Source organism: Balearica regulorum, chromosome 12 (assembly GCF_011004875.1).
Source record: "Balearica regulorum gibbericeps isolate bBalReg1 chromosome 12, bBalReg1.pri, whole genome shotgun sequence".
Taxonomy (NCBI): Eukaryota; Metazoa; Chordata; class Aves; order Gruiformes; family Gruidae; genus Balearica; species Balearica regulorum.
In genome coordinates this window covers 7,375,145-7,403,010 of record NC_046195.1, presented here as the reverse complement: position 1 = coordinate 7,403,010, position 27,866 = coordinate 7,375,145, and the positions used below count along the sequence as shown (strand labels likewise).

At 36.7% G+C, this 27,866-nt stretch overlaps 1 protein-coding gene across 3 annotated transcripts in view; it reads right to left on the bottom strand.

The window, feature by feature from the left end:
• The window catches only part of THSD4 (thrombospondin type 1 domain containing 4), a 307,576-nt gene that overhangs the window by 159,005 nt on the left and 120,705 nt on the right, over positions 1 to 27,866 (bottom strand). For all 3 annotated transcript variants that reach the window (XM_075763902.1, XM_075763901.1, XM_075763904.1), the window contains exon 7: positions 20,407 to 20,543. In XM_075763902.1, coding sequence (XP_075620017.1) covers positions 20,407 to 20,543 — 137 coding nt within the window. The remainder of the gene's footprint in view (positions 1 to 20,406; positions 20,544 to 27,866) is intronic.

Genomic DNA, 27,866 nt, shown 5'->3' with positions numbered 1-27,866 from the left:
ATTAGGTGACTGCAATTGTTTCCCACTGATATACACTAAAAACATGCAGCATATACTGGACTTCCTATTTCAGTACATATAATGCTCATTATTCCTTGAGGATTTTGTGTCATGAATTACTAATTTTTTCATCTAGTGTAACTTCTTCCCCCCTATTAAGTATGTATTTCTGATTCTATCTATGTGAGATACATTAGTTAAGCATTTTCATTAATATATCTGTGCTTAGGAAAGCTTTTTCGTGTTACAATACTCAGTCAGTAAAGCTTCAATTCATCAAAGCGCTTAAGCCTGCACCTAACTCCAAACATGCACATAATCCCATTGACTTTAATAGGACTGCTTACTTGCTTACTTAGGCATGTGTTTAAGAATCAAGGCCCATGTAAGCATAATTGTGCTCTTTGGCCTAGACCCAAGCCCTTAAAAAAGGAAATAAGCAGAGTGGAGAACAAATGTTCAGTAAAGCTGTAAGAAGACACAGCAGCTTTCTAGGGAAAATGCACAACATCAAAACTAGTTTGTTTAACTATCTTTGCAGAAAATCCTAACAATCAGAGTTAACTGGGAATCCAGTGACTGAATTCCACCAAGATATTTTCAAACCTAAATTGAGCATTTTTAAGTACACTTATTCAATAAACGTGTTGGAAATCATAACTAAAAGAAAAGCTAATATTATTGAATACAAGCATTTTCTCCAGGTGTGTTTATGCTGCTTCACACAACTCATCCAGTTAGTAACATAATTGTCAAATGCTGCTGAGCACTGACACTTCTCCCTCTTTTTATGGGCTGAACTTCATTTAAAATATTTTTGGAACAATGTATGTTAAGTCTAAATTTGGAATATAATTGCAACTAGGTGCACTAATGTAATCAAGAATTCAGTCCTACACCTTTACCTTCTATAAAAATTCAGTGCGCCTCTGGCTTTTATTCAATGGAGAGCTTTACAAATCCATACGTGAATGAACTGTTTGCATAAATTTTGTCAAAAAATGGAAATAATTTTGTAATGCTAGATGCTGTGATGAACAGCAAAGCAACATGCGGAGTCATGCAGTCCTACGTCCTCGTTATCAGGTAATCTCTTAAGAGTTGCATAGATTAGCCTCTGTTCTGCTGGACCAACAACTAAAAATTTACTACCGCTTCTACTTAACTTTTCAATTGATTACAAGTTCTGTCTGCTCCACAGAAATGTAAAAAGTAAATAGATTCAATCAATTTAAAAATAAGCACAATACTTTTTGTTGTTTTTTAAAGAAAAAAAAGGTGTCAAACTAAAAGGCATTTCATTTGAGAATAATAATCTCATTTTAAAGCACTTGAAATAAAAGTAGTAGAAGGCTAACTTAAAAAACATATTGGATACTTGCAGTGACCTCCTCCTAGTACTCCTTAATGCCCAGAGTGAGGGCACACGCCCAAGATGTGGAAATTCCAAGATCTAGCAAGACTTAGCAAAATTTTCATCTGTGTTCTCAAGCAAATACAGCTGATCTGAATGTGGGATAATGCTCTCAATTCCTCAGTGTTTTCTGTGGGAGTTACACAATGCTGAGTCAAAGAACAAGACAGACAAAGTTTCAACCGCCTGCAATGGATGCTTACCTGAAAGGTGGGACTCCAACCATAACTTCTACAGGAAGTGGAACAGCTGCCACAGTATTGTTAGCTAACACCATGCCCAGTGTATCAAGCAGCATGGCGACTGGGATAATTCTCAAAGCAATAGGATACAGCTCCAAACCCCACTGAATTTGATACAACATCAAAACTGGAAAATAATTCAACCACCTTCAAGGCTGGTAAGAAACAGAAGATGCTTCCAGAAAATACCCACTTTCAACATTTTCCAACAGAATACCTTGAAACAATTGTAATAACAAAATAATCTAATTTGCATTTACTTGCAGTTTCAATGCTACAGACACTCAAAAGCTGCAATATTTTTTGCCAAAACAAGATATGCTATGAAATCTTACGGTGTTTTTCATTTCTAATCACAGCCTCTCTCACTGGAATCTGCTTTATCACAGGAACATCAAAGCAATGTATGTGAGAAACTAAAAGAGGTGCCTGGAAGACTCATCCAAGATAAGACCATTTTGCAATTAATCCAATCTAGAAAACGGAGCTATAAAAACTGCACAGAAGAAAAAAGATATTACTTTTTTTTTTTAAAAAAAAAGGCAAAATAACAATTCCTCCCACGTTTATGTGATGAAACTGCTACTACCAGGCCAGATTCGTTCTTGCCACTGCACTACAAGTTAAACACAGAAAAACCTGACAGCTGGAACATAATGCAAGTGGTGAAACTGGGGACTTTTGACTTCTTTCCCCTACATCACTGATATTCAAAAGAGAGTAGGGACAAAGGTAGCAGAAGCCACCAGTATATGAAGTGGCAATGATTTAATTTGTATTATTAAGATTATTTGAAAATACATGAAGAGTGAGATTTTTCTGAGACTGACGAGTCCTCCTCATACTTCCTAGCAAGCAGGGTAGATGAAGATAATATGGTTCTGATAAAAACAAAACCAAAAGCTTTCTGTTTAACAAGAAGGGAATAATTCTCCCTGTCTCTCTCTCAGAATGGAACTTAGTTCAAATGATCAAATACCTGACAGGTAAGATTTTTATATCTTTTTATAAATGAGTTACCAGAAAGTTTAAAATGAGAACAACAACTCTACAGAAAATATTTTCTTAGAGATGTGCTCCCACGTTTCAGTTATAGTTTGCTCAGCAAAAGTGCACTGCGGGAGAAAATAAATAAGACTAACCCATTTTTTAACAATGACACATAGTTCAAAAACAAGCCTGAAGCTTTTCTAAAGTACTGTTTTCACTGGCTGGTTGATATTGCAGTGCAGAATTTAAAACTAATGCAACTACAAAAACGTAAGACTTTAAACTCCTAATACATTAGATTCACAGAAAGTACATCATGGTTCGCTTGTACTGGCTCCTGAATAACACAGAAATCTACAATGCTTTAAGTATCTGGTACAATTGAAAGGTTAAGCAACAGCAACTGGAAGCCCACATTTTAAAAAGCACTATACAGCAGAAGTCAAGCATTTTATAGTCCAGGAAGATCCAGTTAGTTAACACTGCTGTTCATGATCTACTTTTGGGCTGTTTTTATTGATTCTGTCCAGTATTTGGTCTTGTGAACTATCTTTATCAGGAGAAGTGACAAGGATAGTACAACATCCATGAAGTATACTTTCCACAGAGTTACTTTTAAAATCTAAGGTGACTATAGATCTGCAATGCATCTGTCAGATCATCTTCATGTTTTGTTAGTGATGGGAGAAACACAGCACAGTCGAGATAATACTTCTAGAAAATCAGATGCAACAAGCAATGGCATTTATATAGAAATTTTATTCAGAAAATTCTTACCTTTAACCTTTTAAAAAATATATAGATTTACTACTTCATTTATCACTGAAAGGGGAGCAGAAATCAAAAGAAGACCGGAATAAAAAATGAGCAATTAATACATATCAGGATCTATTTCATCCCATTTGATTTTGTAGCTGAAAACAACAATGATCTGAGTTGTATGGAAGGCGCAAGAATAATCATAATGTATAAGTATTACTTGCAAAATAACAGATTTTTTTATGTCTTGCTCTCCTCGACAATAGAAATTTAAGCCTTGTAAGCGTATCACAGGGAGGAAACAAACCTACAAAAGCAATTCCAAGCTCCAGTGTAGCCTTAGTAGCTGTACAAATTTATTAGTGTCCATAACGGAGGTGAATGACCTTGCAGCAGTATAGCAATCCACTGCAAACATTCCAGAGTTCAGAAGCCATGTCCGTCACACTGTGACTTTGTGTTGGCAAAAGGGCTTAACAAACTTCAGGCACATAAGATAAACTGCATCTGCCACATACAGCCAACTCTAAACAAATCTTGCAGTAGGTTTTTTTTGTTGTTGTTGTTTTAATAAAATTCTATCTGCTGTAAAACAATATCCTTGTGCAGGTAGGATTTCCACAGGTCAAAGACTTCTCAGTCATGCCCCATTTCTTGAAATGTAAGCATAAACTGCAACAATCCCTTTAAAATGAAGGCTTGCCATGATAGGAGACATATACAATTATAACTATTTTCCAGTCTTACAGAATACAGACATTTTAGGCTGCTTCCATGCAGGTCACTGTACCTATTCAGGGGTTTAAATGCTGGGTATTCAGATGCTATTATAGTTTCAATCATATGTATTTCTTCCACTGAGTACAACGATAATCTGATGGAAAGATCATGATTCTTTATAATACTGAAGGGTTGCACAGGGCCACCTAAACCTATTTTTAAATTTCTTTTAAAAGTTGTTTCCTCCCTCTCAGCCAGCAATGAGATTAATATTTTAAAATTAAGCAGTCATCTGGCCCAAAACTTAGGGTCCAATTTGGCTGTGTTCATATTTTATTTAAGTGTAATCCCTCAAATCTCTCAATATTTCACATTCAGTCCTTCTCCAATTTTACTACTGAAGACACCTTACAACGCACTTTGCTCTACACTAAGTGTTATGAGAATCTTAAATCGTGAAACAAGAGTATTTACTAACTGCATAAACGTGTGAACTTTTATTTAAAAAAAAAAAAAAGTGGAAAAGATTAGTCAAGTTGTTCTTCAGCTTTAGCCACATACAGAGCTACAATAAAATAAGATTTGGTCTATCAACCAAACCCCAAAAAACATGTTCTGCAATGGCTAAGGTAAATTCAGACATACTGGTCTTTGTGTTTAAGCACTGAAAATTATGAAAACTCAAAAATACATTTCTACTTCACATAAAAACCATTAAACCACATTTCATTCACTAAACAAACCCTAGTAATAAAGCACAACAATACAAAGGAAGAACATCTATTTGAATTAAAAAATCCAAATTACCTTCAAAAAATAACAGAAGCCCTACCTGTATGCATATGTGGTATAATTGGCTCGAATAGCCTGAAGTGTTCAAAAAGACAAAAATGTAGAATTTTCACCTCAAGATGATTCAAGTGCTGATCAAAATAGCTTAATGTAGTCCCTAAAATACAAAAATACGCCTAAGCAATGCAGAATCATTCAAGTCAAACAGCACCAAAAGCAACAGAGGGGTGAGGCAGGCACAAAAACCTACATCCAAGCCACATACTCTTTGAATTCATGTAACACATACTAGATAGCAATGCTCTCAGCAAAATTTCATGCATGTTTATTGCACTGAATTCAAAGGCTTATTTACTTATTTTTGCAGAATTACTGGTAGCTCCCAGAACACTGTTTTCTCACAGAATGATAGTAACTAATGTCCCCCTCAGCAGAGAGGCATCTGCCACTCTAAAAAGTTGCCCACTTCCAAAGAAGCTACTGAAAAGGAAACAATCCACCATTCACTGCGTCCCAAAAAAAAACCCAAACCGAAACAAAAAGATGGTAGTATTATCAGTTTGTGGCAATGAGCTTTCTTACTGAAGGGACAACTTGCTCAGGAGCAACAGAAAAGATCTCCTGAACCCTGATGGACCAGCTGGAGAAATCAGAGGTCCAAGCTATCTTTCTCTTTCCAGACCATCTCAACCGCCAGCATGGAAATGTACTGAACTAATCCATTTTAGCCTAAATAGCTTTCAGCAGCAATGAAATTGCTAAAAATCGCTCAATTTACTACTGAAGTTGTTGAGATGCAGGCCTGCGTTCTCTTCTGATAAATATATTTCCTCAATTTTATCTCTATCAGCTGCCGTTGTTCCTTAAGGGAACAGTAGCAGTGCCCCTTGCTCATGCTGTTTTGGATCATAAAAACTGCTAGAAAAATTAAAAGAGCTACTCTGAAAGACGACATTTTTTCCAAAAGGTTAATTTCTTTTAGGAAAATTCATTTTCTAATATGAGTAAAATCAATGCTCAAGTTACAGCTAGTTACTGAAATCTAACGTTAATGCAGATGAACAGAACTACAATAATCATATAACCCTTCGTCCACAGCAAATGAAAGGTAGGCTGCATTATTTCTTACTTGACATGAATAGGCACCATAGTCACAGGTGGTTACTGCTTTTTTTGCTAATCTGCAATAATGTGATCTTGCATCCAACCCCTAAAAGTACTTCCAAACCTTAGCACATACCATTTGATTTAAAGCCATGTTTTCTTCAGACTAGTTGTTTTACTGCGAACGCACGGGAAACATACGTGTTTCCTTCTCATACTACCCAAGCTGTGTAAGACTTCAAAGTCCTCCATTATCTCCTCTACAGAACTCTCTCTCTTACCTGGATCACTGCAGATCTATAGCAAAGCAGTCTAGATTTGGTTCCACTCCCATTATCATCAGCAGAAGCATCAAGTAAGTTACAACTAGAGAATTGAAATTCTTCCTTTCGTCAAACTTTCCACCCTACTGAACTAGGTAAAACCGTGTGTGCTAAAGAAAACAAATCAGCAATACGGCTATGGTGTAAAACAATCCTTCTAACTGTAATCATACATCAAGAACGGTGTTGAGGAAGAAGCATCTGCTTTGGAAGAACATATATTTAATACTTTATCAGAAACTTAGTCCCCTTCAAAAACTTCATACTAAGCGATTCTTTCACCTTGCATTTTATAAAATATCACCAATGCACACTTGAAACATCTACATAAATTCATTAGACTTGTGTGTGAAGGCTCACGTCTTTCTACAGAAAACAGCTTGGGATACAGGGAGTAAGCATGGACAGTAAGGGAAAGTAAGTGCCTCCATCACAGAAAAGTTAGGGACTAGAGGGCTGATTTTACTCATAACTAGTTTCTGAAGTTGCTCACATGTACTTTGCGTATATTTTTCATATCTACATCAGAACTAAATGCACATTCCTGCTTCTGTCATCATAGTTCCTTGTGTGTTCATGAACCTGAGAAGAATAAACCAGACTATATGTAAATAGCATCAACAACAGCCCAGTATCAGTAACTAAGAAGTCTCTGACATTTCTGATTTCTGTACGGTCAACATCGTGGCACATGACAGTTATTGAAATTATAGGCATAGCTCTAACACAGAAAGGGAAAGGCAATGTTTGTAAAAACATTTTATATTTTATAGAAGAAAACAGGTTTTGTTTCAAAGTCATCTTCCCCTGCTATGAGATACATACATACTTATGTTTCTAATTTCCACTACACAAGGTTTGTTAAAACTACACACAAGCCAAACTATACTAAAATACTGCCAGTGAACTATTACAATTGCTTGACTGTGGGCAAACAACTTTAACCTTGGCTAAGCTTTCATTTCATGGAATGTACTTATATGCCAGGTTAAGCTGCCTCAAACTACAAAGCTAACAATGTCATGTGGCAGACATTATTCATACATTTAAATGCACCATAATTTAAAAAGAAAATCTATCAAGTTTAATGCATGTACTCAAGTAGGTTTTTACAAGAGGCTTTGAACTGATCAGGTGTCACTATTTGTTACTAGGAGGAGACAGGAAGTTATTCACAAGCATTTTGACAACTTCTCCATTGAGGAAGGTATAAATACTCTTGTTCAAAGATACCATTTATTGTCAGAATTCCAGGAAATTGGATTATCTAATCATCAGCAACAACATAGCATATTTCTGTCACTGCAGAGAAGCTGTGGCCATAAAAAGGATTAAATATGTCAATCTTATGTAATAACATCACATTTCTTCTGTTTTGTTCAAGTTTTGCCACTATTTCTGCCAATGTGAAAAACCTGTTTTTACAATAATAAAATGTTTAGGGCCCCAAAATAGGTCACAGACTTACAAATCAATAGAATTTTTAATAAGGGTTTGAACTCACCTCACTGGTTTTGTGAAGTCTGAGCCATTAACTGTATGATCTAGTTGAGTTTTTTATTTCTCTCAGCAACCATGGAAGCTGGAAATTTACATTACTTTAAATGAAAACCTAAATTATCATACATTCATGTGACTCCAGTCTGTAGGACTTCAAGAAAAGTGAAATATCATGGCACCTGGGGGGGGTGGGGGGGTGGGGGAGCCTGAAAGAGCTGTCAATATTGAGATTCCAATTTCACTGAGAAGCCAGAAGAAAGTCTGGCCGATTTCAGGTTCTGTTAAAAATTCAATTTCAACCAAGTTTGAACAAGCTCATTTTGATCTAGCTGTACACCATTTTACAATCTCTGATCTAATCTTATTAAATTTCACAGACTGAGGTGGTACCAGATGACATCCAGAATTCTTTTTTATTTTGAACTTTTGAGAAAAGCTCAAAACCCTTAAGGGAAAACTTAACCAGTGTGAAATTTAAACTGAAGGGAACTCAGCATAGACTCCTGTGAAACTAAACTGTATCTTGTAAACATGAACTTCTACATCAAAATTGCACTGCAACAGGGATCTGAATCCATACTAGCTCTTAGGAGCAAACAACTGGCGACTTCATCTCTCCATTAGATACTGGTAAGGCTTGAACTTTCCTGCTTTCCAAGTGTCTCTCCTTTTATACATACATTACCACAAATTTAGTATCTTTGTGTTTCTAACACGGTAGTGCCTTTTTCATGGCTTTAACACAATAAGACAACACTTCACGCATATTTTAAGACAGAACAGCTCTTTAACTATTTGTTCTGGGTGCATCTACATATGTATGTGCAAGTGTCTGCATAAAAAGAAAAATACATGCACACACAGAACTACTGTTTACATGTACCTTCCTCCCAAGGATTTATTTATTCACGTGACAAATTTGCCCAATCCAGTCTATCAAAATTGTAATTTTTGTTTGAAGTGCCTAAAAACATACTGGACCCTTTCCAGGCTCTAAAGTAATATTATAATGTAATAAATGAAAACAAAGCCTAAATACTTAATTTCCTGCAGACTAGATTTCCAAGATTGCTGTTCCAGTTTCCTGATTAAATAATAGGTATTTTGGAATATTCTGTTACAGTTCTTATTAGTATTTTCAATTTGCTCCAAAATATCATCATAACATAATTAAGCATTCAGTTACTATTTGGCTTCTTAGTAAAAAAGTAGCTTAGGTCAGACTACACTGCACTGTCATCACTTTCTAAAAATTCTTCTACTTTCATTAAGACCTCTGGGTTATTCACTCCTGATAGTTTATTATAATTTCTTAGTAGTTTTGTAGTTAACAAAAAAAATATCCTACAGTGCCCAAATTGTAACGTTTCTGAAATGACTGAATTCTAATAAAATTTTCATCTTATCAGTAAGTTTATCACTAGTAACAGTAATTAAAATACAACCAATATTAACCTGTCACTAGTTGGTATATTAGTGTTATAAACCAAAAGATGAACAAACCTTCATCAATAAATATACTTTCATATTGTATTTCTATGAACTCTGACCTGAGGATGAGCTCTGAAATATCACTTGTCAACCACATAATTGCTAACACTGCACTAGCACAAAGGAGGTGCAGCTGCAAACAAGCACAGGGTTATCCAACTGCAAACAGAAAAAAAGCTGATCTCTAGACCATGCACATCACAGGAGACAACATGGATTCAAACTGACAGAGAAAGCAACAACAACAGTCAAATGAAAATGAAATACTAATGCCATTTACTGTTTCAGTGATTGTTTTAGCGCTTATCTCATAAATCCTCACACACACGCGCCTTTATTTTTCCCCCCGCAAATGTTCATAAATAGTCTCCCTCCTACTTTATGACCCCCATCTACCATGTGAACATTTCAAACTGCTAATGAGCTGTCTCTAGCATACATACATTGCCTTTTCTTTTTCTTATTTGTAACAACTTATAGTAGTCTTATGCACATTCCAACCCCACTGTAGGTTAAACTCTACTAGAGAGACTCAACAAGCAAGCAGAGAAGGTACACAATCAAATGAGAATTCTCAAAACATATATTGTACCATATCATGCCTGCTCTAATACTGTACAACTAAGTCTTCTCCCCCCACACACACTTTTTCCTGTATTTATTATGACAAAATCATTTTTGGTTGTTTACGGTGACAATCTTCTAGCATAAACATAACCAGACAACAATAATTTCAAGAACATAAGTTTCTTCATTTTTATTTTTGTGCATGACATAACACACACCCTGCAGTGAGAAAGTTCCCCTATCCAGCATTTCCCTGGGACAATGGCACAAAACTGGTGCAGCTGAATCCTGAATTGACTGATGTATCACAGCCTCTACTAACATGAATACAACATATAGAGAATAAGCCAAAATACCACTAAGTCTACCGGAGGACTACTGATTGTCTAGTTTTAGGCATCTAATCAAGGTGCCAGGATCTCTTCATACATTCTGCAGAGAGGAATCCATAAGCCCTTTTTGAGAATCCTCACCTAACCACCACAATGCGATGCTGAAAGTCAAACAGCTTGAACATTTCCAAGTTCTGATCTCTAGCACAAGAAACACAATCCAGTCAATTAACAGAGAAAAATGTCATACCTAAAACCACAGATTAGCAGGTTTTTTATGTTATCATTTATAATTTAGGAATAATTGCAAAGTTTTCATCCATATTCTAAACAGGAGAACAAGAATGAGTATCTATACAGTCAGTCCACTCCTTAACAACCTTCTCTCCATTGCTTGCTTTTCCAGGTGTTAAACAGATCCCTTACATCTGAGTTACAGAACGTCATTTCTGCTGCAGCTCTGTTTCTTTGCAATAAAATCTAAATTACTTTGTTTCCTTTTGCTATTTAACCTCAGAAGAGGGTCTTGCACTAGCTATATGATTCTTTTACAATCGCTTTCCTATCTCCCTTGAATGAGTTTCAACTGGTTGAAACTTCTTGTAATTTTTTTTCTTTGACCTGCTGTGATGTAACAAAAAACAGATTTGGTTCTCTTGGTTACTTAAAAGGCATTAACTATAAATTAGTGATTCCTGTTTAAGAGACATCACATAAAGCACTTCCACTTCAACCACAGTACAGAGTACATAGTTCTTCACCAGTTTGCCTCTTTTGTGAATGCAGTAACATTGCAACAGCAATGCAGCAACCTATCTTACCATAGGCTATCATAGCTCGTTTTGTTAGAATACATTCATGAATATCCTGGAAAGGGACTGAGAAAAAGGAATAGTTTTGAGATCACATTTATTTTGTATTTTTATCCATACTCCATTTTTCTTGTCTACACTTCATTTCCACATCATGGCAGAAAACCAGTAATTCGGAAGCAGAACCAGTGAACAAGGGCTCAAGTGTCTTTATGAACAACCATGTGAAGGGACTGGTGTGTTACTGAATGTTTCTTAATAAACACCGATTCCTTTGATAGTAGTATATTACTATACTACAGGACTTGATCTTGTTTCTTTAAAAGCATGTGAAGTGCAGAACATGACTCTACTGGGAGGATTACTAAATTGCATGCACTACTGTTTGTATTGTGAACTCAACACAATCCAGTTCATCTCGCTTCCTATGCAGCAGATGCTCCCAGCTGCAGACCTCAGAAAGACATTTAAAATTACTATCAACGGCTTCAAACAAAAAGAGGTACTAAACAAGAAAGTCAAAACTAAAAGGAGTCATTAAAAAAAAAAAAGACACTACACTAAAATGCTGGGAAAAAAGCTCTAAAAGATAGGAACAGAAGAAAAAATATGACTGGCAGGGAATTACAGAGGTTGGTTTACTCTTCAGCTGCCTTGGAGAATCAAAGGCTAAAGAAGAGAGTATATACTCAATGCTAGACCCAGAGAAAAGTCAGCAGCGCCCAAGAGTCACCATTTGATTATTCCAACCTAGGGAACACTGCCAGATTAATAAACAAACCTGACTTCACTTCTGGTCTGATATGTATCAATCTATTTAATCAAGGAAAAAAACAAGGCCCAACAACATACAATATTTTTATTCTCTATTCCATTAGTATCCCCAGAATTCTTGAAAACTTTATTTTTTTTATTTTGGATAAAGTTGCTTCAGATAGGCACGTTACACATTACGGACTACATTTGACAGGACAACAAACAGAGATAGAGCGGAGCATAGAGATAATCAGAATTTGGATTAGCTGTTCTATGTCATACTTCAGCATCTATTTTTGATTGAAACTGAAGTACAGCAAACATTTTCCAAGCAATATGCTATGCAGAATTATTTAAAAGCAGTTAAAAAACATTTTAGAATGAAGACAATCTGTAAAACCATTTTAGGTTTGTTTGGATTTTGTACGTTTTGGGTTTTGTTTCCAAATTTTACAGTTTTAATTTAATTTTATTTTTATATAATTGCCTAACACTACAGTAGTAAGATATAATTGGTAGTTCTAGTATTTTATTTTTTAAATCTTTGGAGTTACACAAGGAAGCTGTTTCCTCTTTGCTGTTTAAGAAAATTAGCTAGATAATTTGAATTAAAAGAAGGACTATATTTCATACCATTATAAGCATCAGTTAACCTTAATTATACTTTCTATTGATATGCTATGGAACTTGAAATGGTAAATAAAATTTTACAAAGCATTTAATTTTTTGAATTCTGCTTAGGACATTTTTCAATATTGAGATTTTACCTCAGGTATTTGACAGTGGAATTTTTTATCACTGAAGAAAAAAAGTCTGTTTAATCCGGGTTTTTCTAGCATAAGTACTTTATTTTTCTTTTTCCCAGCAGCTATGGTGAAAACATTTTAACATACAGTGATAACATTTTTCTCCAGTACTTAGAGCTGTAAGCCAAATTTTAATGTTATTGAACTATGTTGTGTCTTTTCACAAGCTTCTTGTCAGGCTTTAGTTCAACAGAATAATGAAATCTATCCTTGGGGTTCCAAGTTCTGGAGGAAAAAAAGGGTTATATACACAATTTTGACATGTAGATCTCTTATAAATTCACTCTCATTAAATTAATTAAAAATTTTCATGGGTTTTATTCCATACCTATACTGCATTAACATAAACTGAATCAAGAATAGTTTGTTCCCCCCGTAACTGGCTTAAAACTAGGGGAAACCCCCCCAAAACACAGCAGTAGCATAAATGCTGTATTATGACCTGGATAAATACGTTTAATGATATTTTAAGTAATATCTGATCCTGACAACATCTGTATTACTGGGTTATTTATAATGAGACTCGAGAGTGCAGTACTGTAGATTCAGATAGCAGCTTCATGGAAGAGCAAGGAGCTGCATGCTTTGGATTATGAGGTCTTTCTCAGGACAAGAGGCTGACAGATGAAAGAAGAACAAATATACAGATCTAGTGCTTACTCATTTTGTTTGAGCTTAACTGACCAATGCTTTCCTATTCACAATTTCCTATCATCAGATTTTACATCAGTTTTAGCTCAGTTCAAAGGTAGTAAAGTTATCCTTTCAGTATCTTTTACATGCAGTCATTGCTCCTGGTGTGTATCAGCTATCAGAAGCAACTTAAATTAGGTCATGGCCAAAGATCCTATGCCAAAAAAAAAATTTTAGTGCGCTTTATAAACGGAAGAAGGCAGAAAGACTTTCTAGACAGTGAGTGCAGTCAAGAAACCCTACAGAAGCTCACTTACTCTCTGTAAAACATTTAACAGAAAACTATGCAAAGAAAGGGAAGTAGTGGCAAAAGGAGTTATTTCTTAGCTCCCAGGAACCTGTTTGTTCCATTAACACCTTACTAATGCCAGGCAGGTGTTTCCCAACGCAATGCTTGGCATCAGCAAGTCATTATGAAGACAAATAATGAAGAGTTCTATTTCCAACAGCCAAGAAACAATAATGGTATATATGAAAAGGCAGAGAGAAGAGTACATTCTATTTAACTACAGTTTTTCACTTTTGTGATCTATTTTATAGATCAACCATTTTTCCTTGAATGAAAAAGCCTCCAACAGATGCTCCATACACAGTACAAGCAAAACTAAACAAAGATCTGGCAAAACACTGACTTTTTGCATCTTTGAATGCATCCTACCTACTCCTTGAAAAGGTCTTGAGCTCAGAGCACAGTGTCTTCAGCTACTATTGACAGAAACAAAACAAAAAGTAAGAAAAAAAATCAAGCCTTGAATATTAACAAACTAGAGATTTGATTTTCATTTGATTCTGAAATGCAATTCAGCATCTGAACGCGATTAGGCTCCATAACCTAGTTCTCCACTTCCATAGAGCATATCCTGTGTGCAATCATATGCTGGGCAAAGCCTTGGTCACAGTTCTCTACAGCACGCAACTTCTTAACACAGTGGCTCCCATGGTAAGAACAACGTAATTCATTATTTCAAGGCCCACTTTTAGGATAAGGTCAAATAACTAGAACAGTTCATTACATTGGTCCTCCTCAAATGCAAACAACACTTGACACCAATCTTCACTCACCTTTGTGCTAGTTAGGCTAATATCAAAGTGCTGATGGTCAGAGCATGCCACTGAGACACAGATCAATGTTTCATTTGGTACAGTTTCTCAAGCCGCTTTCAAAGTCTTCCTATCTCAAGACATACAGCTTTACAAAGTTCCTGTGCAGTTAAGAATACACCTTCCTCTTCTGAACAAGCAAGGAAGATGAACAACCAACCACAAACATTTTCTGTAATTCAGCTGAAGGATGGATATAAATATCCATGTGCCCTTGCTTCTGCTGTATTAACCCAGCTATTAGGTTCTTCCTTGCATTATTACTGATAAAAAATGAACACCATAACGCTTAAGGAACAAGTAGAAAAGCTTCACAGAAGCTAGCACTGTACAGAGTACTTGCTCAGAAAAACCTATGAATAGAAGAGGACAGAGAAAGGAGAAGTCTGGCTCTAACTTTAAGAAAGCACACCCACAAAACAACCAAATCTTCAGTGTAAGCAATCAACATTACACAACTAAGTTGAGATTCCTACAGAAAACATTCCTCTCCCTTACAAGAACAACCATAGGACTAATCTATATTCCAACATACGAGTTATGAGAATAACCCTGACTTATGGAAAGTACACAGTTCTCATCATTCTCATCTGTTACTCTGATCCTACAGTCATTAAGAGTTTCCTAACTTAAAACAATAATGCTACCTGTAGTTCTGCTACCTGGACACTACTGCATGTTAGCAGAGTTCCAAATGGGCACTCCTTGCTTAATCATGTTTTTCTCATCAAGATTTAGCATGCTTGGTCATACTTCCTACAGCTGACTTAAGTTACCTCGCTATAATGTTTGCAAGGATTTCAACATGTGATGCTTTTTAAAGGAAAATAATATCTCTACTGCCAGTCATTTTGCTACTGAAGTTACTCACTGTGTGCATTTTAAAACTGCTCAGATATTTCCAATTAACTTCAGAAGTTAACTGGAGATGAAAATAAGCTACAATGCAAGAGAAAGCGTAAGATAAAAATCAGGAGAAAGTAGTTGCAGGTACCTTTAAAAGATATCTATCTACAGTTCCCACCCAAATGAAGTTTTATGTGACATGCTAAATAATACTTTTGTAAAGTGCGCCACTGCGTGGTAACTAACGCCTCTGCAAAACCAATTTGCTTCACATCTCACAAATAACCTTTTTTCTGTCCCCAAAACTACAAGTCAGTGCCCACACCTGCTCAAGCACTGGGAAAGACTTCTAGCAGCAGTGTCCTAGATGCATGCAAAAACCGTATGCAACATACTTCCCTATAGGTACATTTAGCAAACTATGGCTGAGGCCAAAATTACTAAGGGCATTCTTTTCTTATACCTTTATTTATTAAAACTTCCTCAATATTATCACAGAACCATAGAATGATTTGGGTTGGAAGGGACCTCAAAGATCATCTAGTTCCAACCCCCCTGCTGCAGGCAGGGACACCCTCCACTAGACCACGTTGCCCAAAGCCCCATCCAACCTGATCTTAAACACTTCCAGGGAGGGGGCATCCACAACCTCTCTGGGCAACTGGTTCCAGTACCTCACCACCCTCACAGTAAAGAATTTCTTTCTAACATCTAATCTAAATCGACCCTCCTTCAGCTTGAACCCATTACCCCTTGTCCTGTCACTACACTCCCTGATAAACAGTCGCTGTTCTACTTGCATTTTTCTTCTAAACTTAAAAGTTACTAAGTAGGATCATCCCACTGGCTCCAGAAGAAATAAAAGGATACACTGATTTAAAACAAGCAGAAAAAATATCTCAAAACAAGAACACACACACTTCTGGCTAGAGCCCCATTCATAGGCATTATTTAACTTAACAGCACTGTGAAAATTTAAAGTTAGGAGAAGGGTAGCAACGTATTAAAACAAATTACTCATATGCAGTAATACTGAAACATACTCAAAGCATATATAGTAGCAATAATCAGCTGTGGCACTAAATAAAAATTTTGAAACAACAAAAGTGGAACTCAATAGGACTGCCAATGAAAAAGTTCGTTCACTTTCCAAGATTCATCACAAAGAACATTGTTCAAATGTGCAGAACAACGATTTTACACTGAAATAATAAAACTGATTATCAAGATAATTTTTATACTACTTTCTTCTGCATAGGGAGAATATCACCCCATTCTTCCTATTTTACCTAGTTTTATTTTTAAATTATTTAATTGATTTAAAAAGGTTTCATTTCATTAGAATTCAGAGTCTAATCTACACCAGGAAGTACAATCGTTTCAATTATGACTGAGCTTTTTTGGTAGTATTTACATTAATTATACGTGCTAGTTATTGCAATGTCACAGACAAATAAGTGCAAAAACAATAAACAAATAAGGATATTCATCATAAGACCATATTAAGTTTTGTTAAAGGACTATGCCTGAAAAATGAGCTTTTACATATCACCTCTTTTGCTGGACAATTTACCCAGTTTTTACTTCCAACTCTGGGGGCCAGATGAACAAAAGAACAGCAAACAGTGAAAAAAGACACTCTGGAAGGAGATAGTTACTGGGACATTGTTCAGAGGTACTCAGAAATACACTGTTGTTCTAACCTTCATGCATAATATTGTAATGGCCACAACAACCAGGCTTTAAAAAGGACTTTTGTACATACTACTGCGTTTAAAATCTTATGCTACAGTTTATCTTTGCTGATAAGATTAAGCAATACTTCAGTTTTAAAAGGCTATTCTATCTAACACTGGTTAACAACTCAAAAAGGAGAGAATTGATGTATTAAACATTCTAGGTTTGATGTTAAGACAAAACTTCTCTTTAATGTATTTTCAGTGTTAACAGGTGTGACTGCATTTTAGATATTTGCAACTTCTAAGTGTGGTTGCCTTACATAATGTGTTAAATTGTTAAAAAGTGAGAAGTGAGAAATACCTTACTTCATACGTTTAATTTTTATTTCAGATGAAGGTAAACCTGTCTCTATTATATTCTTTATTCTAAGTAATTTTTTAATAGCAAAATTTTCCATCTTTTGCTTCTAAGAATAAGATAAACTGAAAACACTAACAATGGTCCTGGGAACAAAATAAATCATTTTTTAACACAAGGATATTACTGGTCTGATAATTTAGCAAAATGTCCAACAGAGGGTGATAGAGACCATAAATTTGTTAGACGCTTCACTTAAATTATCTGACTTAAAAAAATAATGTGCAGTTAAGGAAGAGCTACCTATTACAAAGATTTTAACAACCTTCATTACCTGAGAAACATTTTCAGTTAACTGTAAATGCTGACAACTTCTAAGAAAAACATTCTCTTAAGCACCTCGCAGTACAAAATTTAAATTATTTGATTCTCCAATTATTACATCCTTCAGCTACAACCATGTTCACTCTAAAGCGTATAATATCACTGTTAAGTACAATTATTTTATGTATTTTAATTGTTTTGCTGCCTATGCAAGTGGGATACAAAGTTTCAGAGTCCAAGGAGATAGGCAATATATGCAACTCAATATTCATTTCTGTATGAGGTTTATTCATCCTTAAATCATAAGGGATATGATATTTTACAAATGGAACAGATAAAAAAGGAACAAGATAAGTAGTTTTAATAAAACTACTTTTAAGAAGAATAATGAAGCATATCTCCTCCAACATAACATTATCAACTTCCCTCAAATGCAAACATGCTATTGACTATTTAGAGGTAAAGTTGCACCAAAGATGTAGCACTGACTTTGTAAGCTTGAACCATGGAAATCACTGAAAAAAATAACTGAGTCAATAACGACAGTGCTTCAAAGCACCGTGAAGCTGTAATACTGTATTTTCCTTCAGCTGGACACAGGTATCTCTGAATAGTCCCTCAAATACTAACTCAAAACTTTGAAACAAAGAAAAATAGAGTGTGATTTACACACACACAAAATCTCAACATAACTACTGCACGGTTGAACAGGTGACATCCACCTTAACATTTTACTGAGGCTGCAAGTAATGAATAAGGAATGAATTGCTACAGATCAAAAGAACTAATCCCAAGAAGCTGGAAAATGTCCAAATTAAGTTCCTCTTCAGAAGAAAAAAACAAACCTTTTAATATTTTAGCTAGACGCGTCTCCCAAAACCTCCAATGTTCAGCCTTCTGCACAAGTGCAGTTAATACTACGAGGACGCTGTCAAGTCCCTCAACTTCTCCCAGCTCACACTCTCATTCTACTCTGCAGTAGTGAGAACCACTACAAAGTGCACAGAATACGAAGTGCCTTTACCTGCTTTATCTTGGCTTTCTCATGGTAATTCATTGTTTGTAAGGCACTGAGAACCAGTATTTAACTCTTTAAGTATGATAGACTACGTCACTGAGCATTAAGTAAGCATCCCTCAGGAACAGTTTAAACAGACATCAAGATTTTGATTTTTAGGTCTATTTTCAACACCACAGGAAAAAAGAAAGGGAAAAAACCAAACCCAAACCAAAAATGCAATATGGGGAATTTCAATCAAATGTGAGGAAAAAGATTCCACCATGATGTTGCCCAAACAGGTTCAAAACTCAACCTGGAAAAGGCCATAATAGCTATCTGATACAGCAGGCCCTGTTCTGAGTAGGGTGTTGAACTACATGACCTTCCCAGGTACCTTACAACCTAAATTATTCTACAATTCTATGAATCCCAAGTTACATATTCACAGTAAGCATTCACAACCTGTTATTTGCTTACATACAGCTTTGCAAAGTGGCATTCTACACAGGCAGCAGGTGATTTTCAGAATTCAGAACCCTTTCCTATCATGCTGCTGAACACTGCCCTTCCTTTCTATCCCAGACCTCCAATACAAATGTATCAGTACACACTTTTGCAATTGCATAGTACTGGGAAAATACAACAGCTGCTATACTAAAATCTATTTTTTAGTTTTCTGAGTCATAGATCAAACTGTAATTAAATTTCTGGCCCTTTCTGAATTGGTTTGAGATCAAGGAAAGCTTTAAAGAATAATCAACTTCACACAGATCTATCATCTACAAAGGAAATTTAAAGCTATGGCTTTGCTTGCACTAAGAAATACAGAACAGAAACACATATGGCATTGTCCAGATGTGCACAAGTAAGAAGACTCTGGACATGCAGAGGAAAAGGTTGTATTCGTGAGCGATTCCCTCTGGCAAGCCAACTATTTGAACTGAACTTGACCTTTCACTATTTGAGTTCATGAGTCACATCTGACCCACTACTACTTCTTTCACCAACACAGATGCAAAACATCAGCCAAGCATCAAATGCCCCTTGCTAGGAATTTATTTCTTTCACTAACCTTACCTGAAAGATTACAAACTTTTTTCTTCTAAACACCATAACATTTTCTTTAAACTGCTACCATCTTGCAGAAAACAGTGTATTAATTCCTTACGAAGTGAATCTACACAGCAAACTGCAAAAAAGTCAACACAGTAGCTCCTTCTGAACCCTTGAAAAATAACCATTCACTCAAGTATTTTCTAAGAGAACATCACTGCTGAGTAAACGGGCAGCCAGTAAGACCTGACTCTTAAACATGGCAAACATGGACCAATCAGAAAAGTTTAATTAACCCCAGCTAAAAAGCAATCAAAATAAACACAGAAATTAATAAACCATTATGTTGCAGAGTGAAAAAAATACTCCACTGGAAAGGTGAATCAAAGAAAAATTTTGTATTTCTCTCATATTTAAGCTTCCAATGTTTTGGTTCTTTCATAGAATCTTCTATAGAAAGCTAATTATGCGGAAAATGCTCATTGGAAGTCACCTCAATTGTGGCCAGAACACCTTCTGAATCCAGCCTTTCAACATTCCATAGTCTGTTCTCAGTAGACAGAAACTTTAGTTAAGAAACAAAACCTGTAATAATTAAAGTTAGGGTTTTTTCACACCTACTTAAAAAAAATTGAGAGAAGTTCAAGACACCATTTCACAGGTACAGTTGTATCAACATCTTACAGAACTTAAATATGGTATAGATAGTCTACAGGCAGACTTGCTAGAGATAGTTAGCCTTACCTTGCACTGCCCCGCCACACAGATTGAAGTTCCGTTTTGGTCACAGGGTGTCCCATCTATCACCTTTTCAGCTTGTCTCACGTAGAATCGGTAGCCTATCGCACGGCAATTCAGCTCACACTTCTGACTTCCCTTCACTGTGGAAAAAGACAAAAGTCTCCATTATGAAGACCACAGCAGTAATTTTAAAAAGGAAAAGCCCATTAAACTAAGGAAAATAAGAAACAAACAGGCAAACTGAATGCAATGTGAATGACTACATCAAATGAATGGCGATGAACAAACCAAATCCAAGGTAAGCATTCCCACATACCTTATGAAAATTTAAATAATATCTCAGTTATTTATGACAGATATTTTCCTAAATGATCAAGGGTATTTTTAGTTTTATAAAAATTTTGCCAAATTTAATCTTCTTAAAGCATAACATGTTATGAAATTTCGTAACACCTAAGTGTTATTAAGCAAAATTACACTGTAATTAGAAATATGTGCATCAAATTATGCTCAGATATAGTCACCAGTTAGTTACCTTCTCCTGTGAAAATCTGTTACTTAAACAGATACAGCCTAACACTCCACATATCTTATGCTATCAAGTTTGTTAACACACTTGTGTAGTCTATTTCAAATCATCTGTCATGTTGAAGCTACACACAGTTCATTACCCTTATTTGTCAACTGAAATAACACCACCTTCTGTTACTTTCCAACCACGAGTAGCACTGTTACACAGTTGCTGTGAGGTACAAACATAATTCCTTTTTCTTTTCACAATACTTTCCTTGCTGCCATAATCAAAAACTAAAATTCCCTTGACTTCACCAAGCTTCAGCTCATACCCTATGATGTAACTGAAACTCACTATTTAATCTATCAAAGGAGATGCTATACACCATGGTTAGCTGCTAAAATATGGTATTCCCAGGATTTTCCACTTAAGTGCATTTTTGAATCTTCAGCTAAGACATAACAAATAGCCAAAATAAATACATGCAATTATTTAAACTATATATTTAACATCTCTTTTCTGTAAGAGTAAAAAACTTTGAGCTCAACTTAAGTCCCCCTCCATGCAGACACAGGATTAGTGCGGACTAATTCTGAAATTTGGACCTTAGATTTCCCCTCACACAGCTATTTAATTGCAACTTGTATATGTCATATATTGTGTCTGGCAATCTTTCGATAAAATCCTCAAAAACCTCTACTAATTTTACGTGAGGTCGAAAATCTGTATACCTAGTTCCCTTTTTGCAGAAGCTATGCATGCCATGCTCAACTAGGTAATTTTTCCATTGGCTACTTTCTCAAGATAGACTCACTAGCTTATCATTCGAAGCACTTCACTTAGTTATTTAAAAAAAAAAAAACCACACACACACACACAAAAGCCCCACAAAACAAAAAACCCACCAAAACCAAACAACCCCTCCCCCCAGAACATAAAAAGTAAAATAATCCCTGCAGTTCAATCTCCAACTATAACAGTTAGTTTTAATCATAAACTGAGCATTATTCTTAGCAGCTTAGTCATTTCACACATAACTATTTTCAGAATTCTCAAATAAATATAATCCAGCTTCAGTGATTCATTACAATTGAAATCAACTTGTCCTTTTATGTGTCTATTTTTATAACTTGCAACACTAGCTATCAAGCAGCACCTCTGCTGTGTACATTTTCTTATCTTCCCATTCCCTAAAATCAAGTCAAACTAGCCATTTAGGGTTTCTGAAATGTCCTTATCTTCTATGTTGATTCCCTTTAGTTCAAAGTATCCTGAAGCCTCACATTCCTGTATTCTTCCTCCTAACATCTCTCATTTGATTTTGATCCTTTAAAACATTAGTTCTTGAAATTCTCAGTTTGCCTTCTAAATCAGAAGAAAAGTTTTCTGCTACTCTGAAAGATTAAGAAATTAACAGCTGAAGCATGTTTTGTTTTTTTCCTGGACCTCTCTTTTCCTTTATGTATGATTTGATAGGTAAGCCTACTGCATTGCTAATGCAGCATATTACCAACCATAAAGCAGACTGAGCCTACTTGCTTTGTAAAATATGACTCCTATTTCATAACTTTTGTCTTTCACTCTTTCTTATTAGGAACTATTCCTCCTCATAGAAAAATATTAAAACCACCATTAGCTTCGATTAGTACCTCAAAAAATATTAAATAAATAAAGCAAGCCTTACAATAAACATACACCAGAATAAAAGTCTGTATGAACATCTCACCCTATAACGTTTTGGCCTTCGATATTCAGATTCTTTTGATGAGCAACTGTTACACACTGTCTTGGTTAGCCATACACCAATTACTACTACCTAAAGACAATGTTCCCAGATGTCAAAGATACAGAAAAAAAACCCCATTTGTCTAAGAGCAAAATCTGCTAACTGAATTGCCCCTATTGAATTGGAGGCATTTTCATTAGGATTTTATGTAAGTATTGCATATTTACTATGCACAAATTACAGCAGAAAGAAACACATTTTAGAATTCCCTTGTAAAACAAGATACCACACTAGTAAAAAGTACTCCATCGCCTATTAACCTCATATGTATCTTGATACCCTCCCTTACCCAGTATTTTGCCACAACTCTTGAGTTTTTATAGTTTAAGCTGTAGGTCAAGCTACACTATTGGCTTGGCAACTGGACATAAAATGTCAATTAAACAATGAGCTGTGAAGCGATTGATTCCACACAGGCAACTTATTTTAGTACTATGTCATCTGATCCCAGACTTTACAAAAGGATCTATCTGACCTCAGGGAATAGAGTAAGGCTTTTAGGTGAAGACCTTCCAAACTACCTGGCAGCAAGACACATTTCCACTCAAAAATAGGCTCTTTTAAAGTGTGACACAATTACTAAGACGGTTCACTATACAGGTACTATTTTACATGTCCTAATGTATTTGCTTTTCATTCTCATGCCCACTGTAGCACAACCAAGTCTTTGCGGAAATTCTCACCTTACCCTACCTTATTAAACAGTAAACTTTGGTGAAATTTAATGCTACCACACAGGTTCTGCCAAACACATTCATTATTGATTTAACTGAAGGAGGTGCCTTCAGTAAATAATCCTGGCAACATGTAATGTTTGGTTTTCATTTTACAGACTGAAAAAGTCTCTAAATCAATCAAATCAGTACGTTTCTTGTAACACCCTCACCAAAACAGCCATAAGTACCCCATGGATATCGTGGGCTTGTCTACACTGCAAGACTTGAGAGTTTTTCTCAAGTCCTCTGTTGAAACTTACCTTCCACCTTTCCTGATAAGGAACAAGACCCAGGTAGGCAAGAATGGGACCACAGCAGAATTCTGCCACCTCCCACTTCATTAGTAAGGGTACTGGGACCTCATGTTTAATTACAAAACTACAGCTGTTCTGCATCACAGAGTAGATATCGCAGTGAAAACCATCTACCATAAATTAATCCTTTTACATGTTCTACCAAGACACAAAAGCCCTGCAGATGGGTACTAATTCAGAAATCATCACCCTTCCAGACTGTCAAAACCAGAGTCTGTCATTACCAGCAGTAAGACTATTAAGTACAAAACTCAGCCTGCTTTCCAGTTAATTTGTCCTATTCATTGACACACTAAAATTCACACACATGTATTTTGCATTACACAAATGTGTACAAATGTGTGTAAATCTGGAAAAAGAGGAAACATGATTTTCTGAAGTGCTATTTATCAAGTTCAAGCGGAGGAATACAGGCAACCCATACATTAATTTATAGTTGCATTTTTCCTCCTAAGAGTGATTTAATTGATCAAACTTCAGACACAAATATCAAGACATTTCGTTTCCCCTAAACAGCCTGTTTAAATATAGATTTCAGGGCAGCACAGGTTTGAGACAAAAATTTCAACTGTGCAACCCACTCACATCTTTTTTTAAAGCAAAAGCGATTTAGACACTACCACATTACAACAAATAGCTGGAGTTCAAACTCCGTCTTCAGCAGCATTTCAGGCTAAGGCCTCTTTGCTGACCTGGCTGAGGCTGGACAGAACAGCAGCACACGTGCTTGGAAGCGCAAGCAAGCATGGGAAGAACTGTCCTCCCCCAGGCTTCACAGGCTGATGCTCAAAGAACAATCCTAAACTGCTTTTAATCCCACTATTAGGAAAATACAGGTTTGTATGAGCCCACAACATGTTCTTGGCACAAGGCGCTGTTGCCCTGATGATGAGGCAGCACAGATCTAACAGGCCCAGTGCTGCAGGCAGACTGTGACAGCACGTCAGGGGAAAAAGCAGAGCACTGAAAACGATCACTTGAGCACAAGCTAATATACAGCAATTCCCGACGGAGACAAATCCTGGATGAGGCACTAAAACAAACGGGACAATAAACAAATACTCCCTGCAATTGAACTCCCTTGTTTTTCTGTCAGGCTTGCCCCAGGGCCTGCCGCACGGGGAATCGAAACCCCCCCCGCCCGCCTTCCAGAACGTTCGGCCACGCCTGCGCGCGGCTCTGAAGAAGGCAAGTGCGGCCGCAGGGGGCGCCTATTGGTGCCCGCGGGGGGCCCCGCCCCCGCTCGCTTTCTGGAAAGTTCGGCCTCGGCCCCGCCTGCGCGGGGTGTTGCCGGGGGCAGGCGAGTGAGGTGGGTCAGCAGTACAGCCAATGCTGGAGAGTGCTTCTGCAGTGCGCCTGCGTACTGCCCGGTGATAAGAGGTGAGTTAATCCCTCTAAGAAGTCTATGTAATTTTACTCTCATCCTATGTCAGTCTTGGTCCTCACTGATTTCCTTAAATAAAAGCTTAAGAAATTAATTTCCTCAAAAAATACCCAGTCCAAATCTAAAACCTGCACCTTTAAAAAGGCAGGAAGTCACCATTTTGGAAACATTCCTGCTTGCAGAAGCTTTTGAATAGATCTATTTGCATTTCATTGAGAAAGAATATGTCCAAATGTTAAAACCACTGAGAGGGCATTCTCCAGCCCAATTAAGTGCATTATTCCTTATGCCATGCTCTGAGGCATACAGTGGGAGCCCTCAAAGAGCATGGCTTGTAGCAAAGATCCCCCAAATTAAACTTGGCTTCCCTCAGTGCTGGGCAAGGCTTCAATGTCAGCTATTCCCTTCCTTCAGCTTCATCTTCCAATGCATTCCTCCATCTTCACTAACCTCTATGCCAAGGAAATGCAGCAGGGAGGAAAGCAGACCCAGTGGATAAGCAGGCTAAGCCAGTGGTAGAGCTCAGCAGCGAGCTTGAAGAGATACAGAGAGTGCTCAACAGGCAGCTTGCCAATGCAAGGAATTTCAATCTAATGATATTCTTAGGAAAAAATGTTACAAGACAGAGCATTCCAACTGCAATATATTTGCTAAATAATGTATTTGGCTGTTCAAAGGGAAATTAAAAATAGCCACTGAACCAAAAACACCCCAGGAAATAATGCGCGAATCAAATCAAAATGCAACCGATCACTAAACTGATGACATTGCGCACAGCCGTGCACTGACTGCCCTTACAAAATGTATTAAGTTCCTCCTTTCTGTTTCAGCTCCTGCGATTGCGAGCTGCTTGCAGCATGTACTGCGTCCAACTGCGTGCACGTTAAACCTCCCACCACAGACAATACTAGCTGTAGGTGCAACCAGAATAGATGATACAGCAAAGAAACTTCATGTTCCCCATGCCATGAGGTAGGGACTGGAATGTTCAAACTCTCCTTGGTGGTTCCTCAGTCCACAATTTAATGTGAGATTCAGACTCCCCATTGTTAGATCTATGTAACAGTTCTAGTTCTCGGCAGAACGCTACTGAACGCTTTTACCATTTGTCAGTTTTTCTAAGTTTGCTTAAACGTCTAAAAATAGTTAGTAACAAGCTCTGCAATTTGAGAAACATGCCTTGAGGGTGCCCGTGGAGAAGTGGCACGGACACTCTTGGCAAGCAAGCATCACATTCATGCTATGACTACATTATGGGATTGAGTGAATTCAAATTAGGCTTTATTCTGTGTGCACAGTGCCTTGTAAAGTCAACTTCAGTGCTTCTCCGTAACGAGCCAAGATACGCTTATCCACAATGTGTCAGAACCGGCTGTTCCAGGAACAAGTTGTCTATGCATAGCTCAGTTATTTTCAGGGCCTAGCTTGCTGTGGGCTGTAGTTCAGTATTTACTCATGATAAAAGCTGTGAATCTGCTTTACAGGAAGTATAATGGGACATAACAGACACTGGAAAAACTTTTAAGAGATGTGCTCATATAACATCTACTTTAGTTAAAGCTTATCAGTGCTGTGGGATTTTAGCGATAGGCTTGTAGGTTACTGACATTCTTGGTTATCCCATAGAAGCCCACAAGGCGGAGAAGGAAGTACAGTAAAGAGTCTGGCAAGTCTCAGGCTTCTGTATCCACTATACTGGTTGGTAAAACTATAGTAAGTCTACAGGCTGATGTAATCTAAGTAAAGCAGTGGTCTTTTCCATTCAGGAGATATAACTTAAGTACAGTATTCACTAAGGCAGAACTTACAGATTTTTGAAACCGAAGTTTCTGTTTAAAGGTTTTATTTGCATAGAGGAACTGCTTCAAGACGTGTACATACAGGAAAACAAAGACAGGTCCAATACACTGCTAGCAGAAGTCTACTCCCTTTGCATACTGCTGTAACCTGACAGCTACATTGCAGACTTAAGCGTGATACACCATGCCAGCCAGAGACCTAAATGTGACAATTCCATACTAAAAAGCATCCATTGGGGATCACCTGCAGAGCTCAGCTTGGATGACGAGTGTTGGTGTAGTACTAAATGGAAGCAACTTTGTTTATGCAGCTTTCCATACAAAGAAGGAAAATGCATAGGAAACAAAAAATACCACGTTCCCTACAAAGCTTTCAAGAAAGCAGAACTACTTTATTTAAAGTTTCACTGTTTAGAAAAATAGACTATATTGGCTTAGTTACCAGTACTGGAACATTAGTTCAAGTTTTGCAGTTTAGCAAAGGAGGCTATCAGGTCCATAACAGAAAACTGGTCCTGAATCAGGTTGGTTTTCCACTGACAGTTACAAGTTTTTGAAGTGGCCAGAAGGAATAATGTTTTTTACAGCAGTTACCTTTTGCCAGATTTGTAAACAACGATATGCAAACATTTTCCAGGAAATAATTATCATGTAATTACCTTTGGTCTTTCCAACAGAAATACTAATGTGCTGTGATGTGCTTTATTTGAATCTCTTTTGATACTTTGTCCTTATTAGGCATGGGAACATCTCTTGACAATAACCAGAAAGAGTTGTGTTTATTTTTTACTTTGTCCTTTTCAGTTTTGTTAACTTCTCATAAACTTTTATTACTCTGGCTCAGATTTTTTTTTCAATTTTTCATTCCAGTGATAGAGGAACATTTCGTTTTCTTTTTTTACTTCCACTTTTCATTTTCTCATGTAATAAGAATGTTTATTACTTCACCT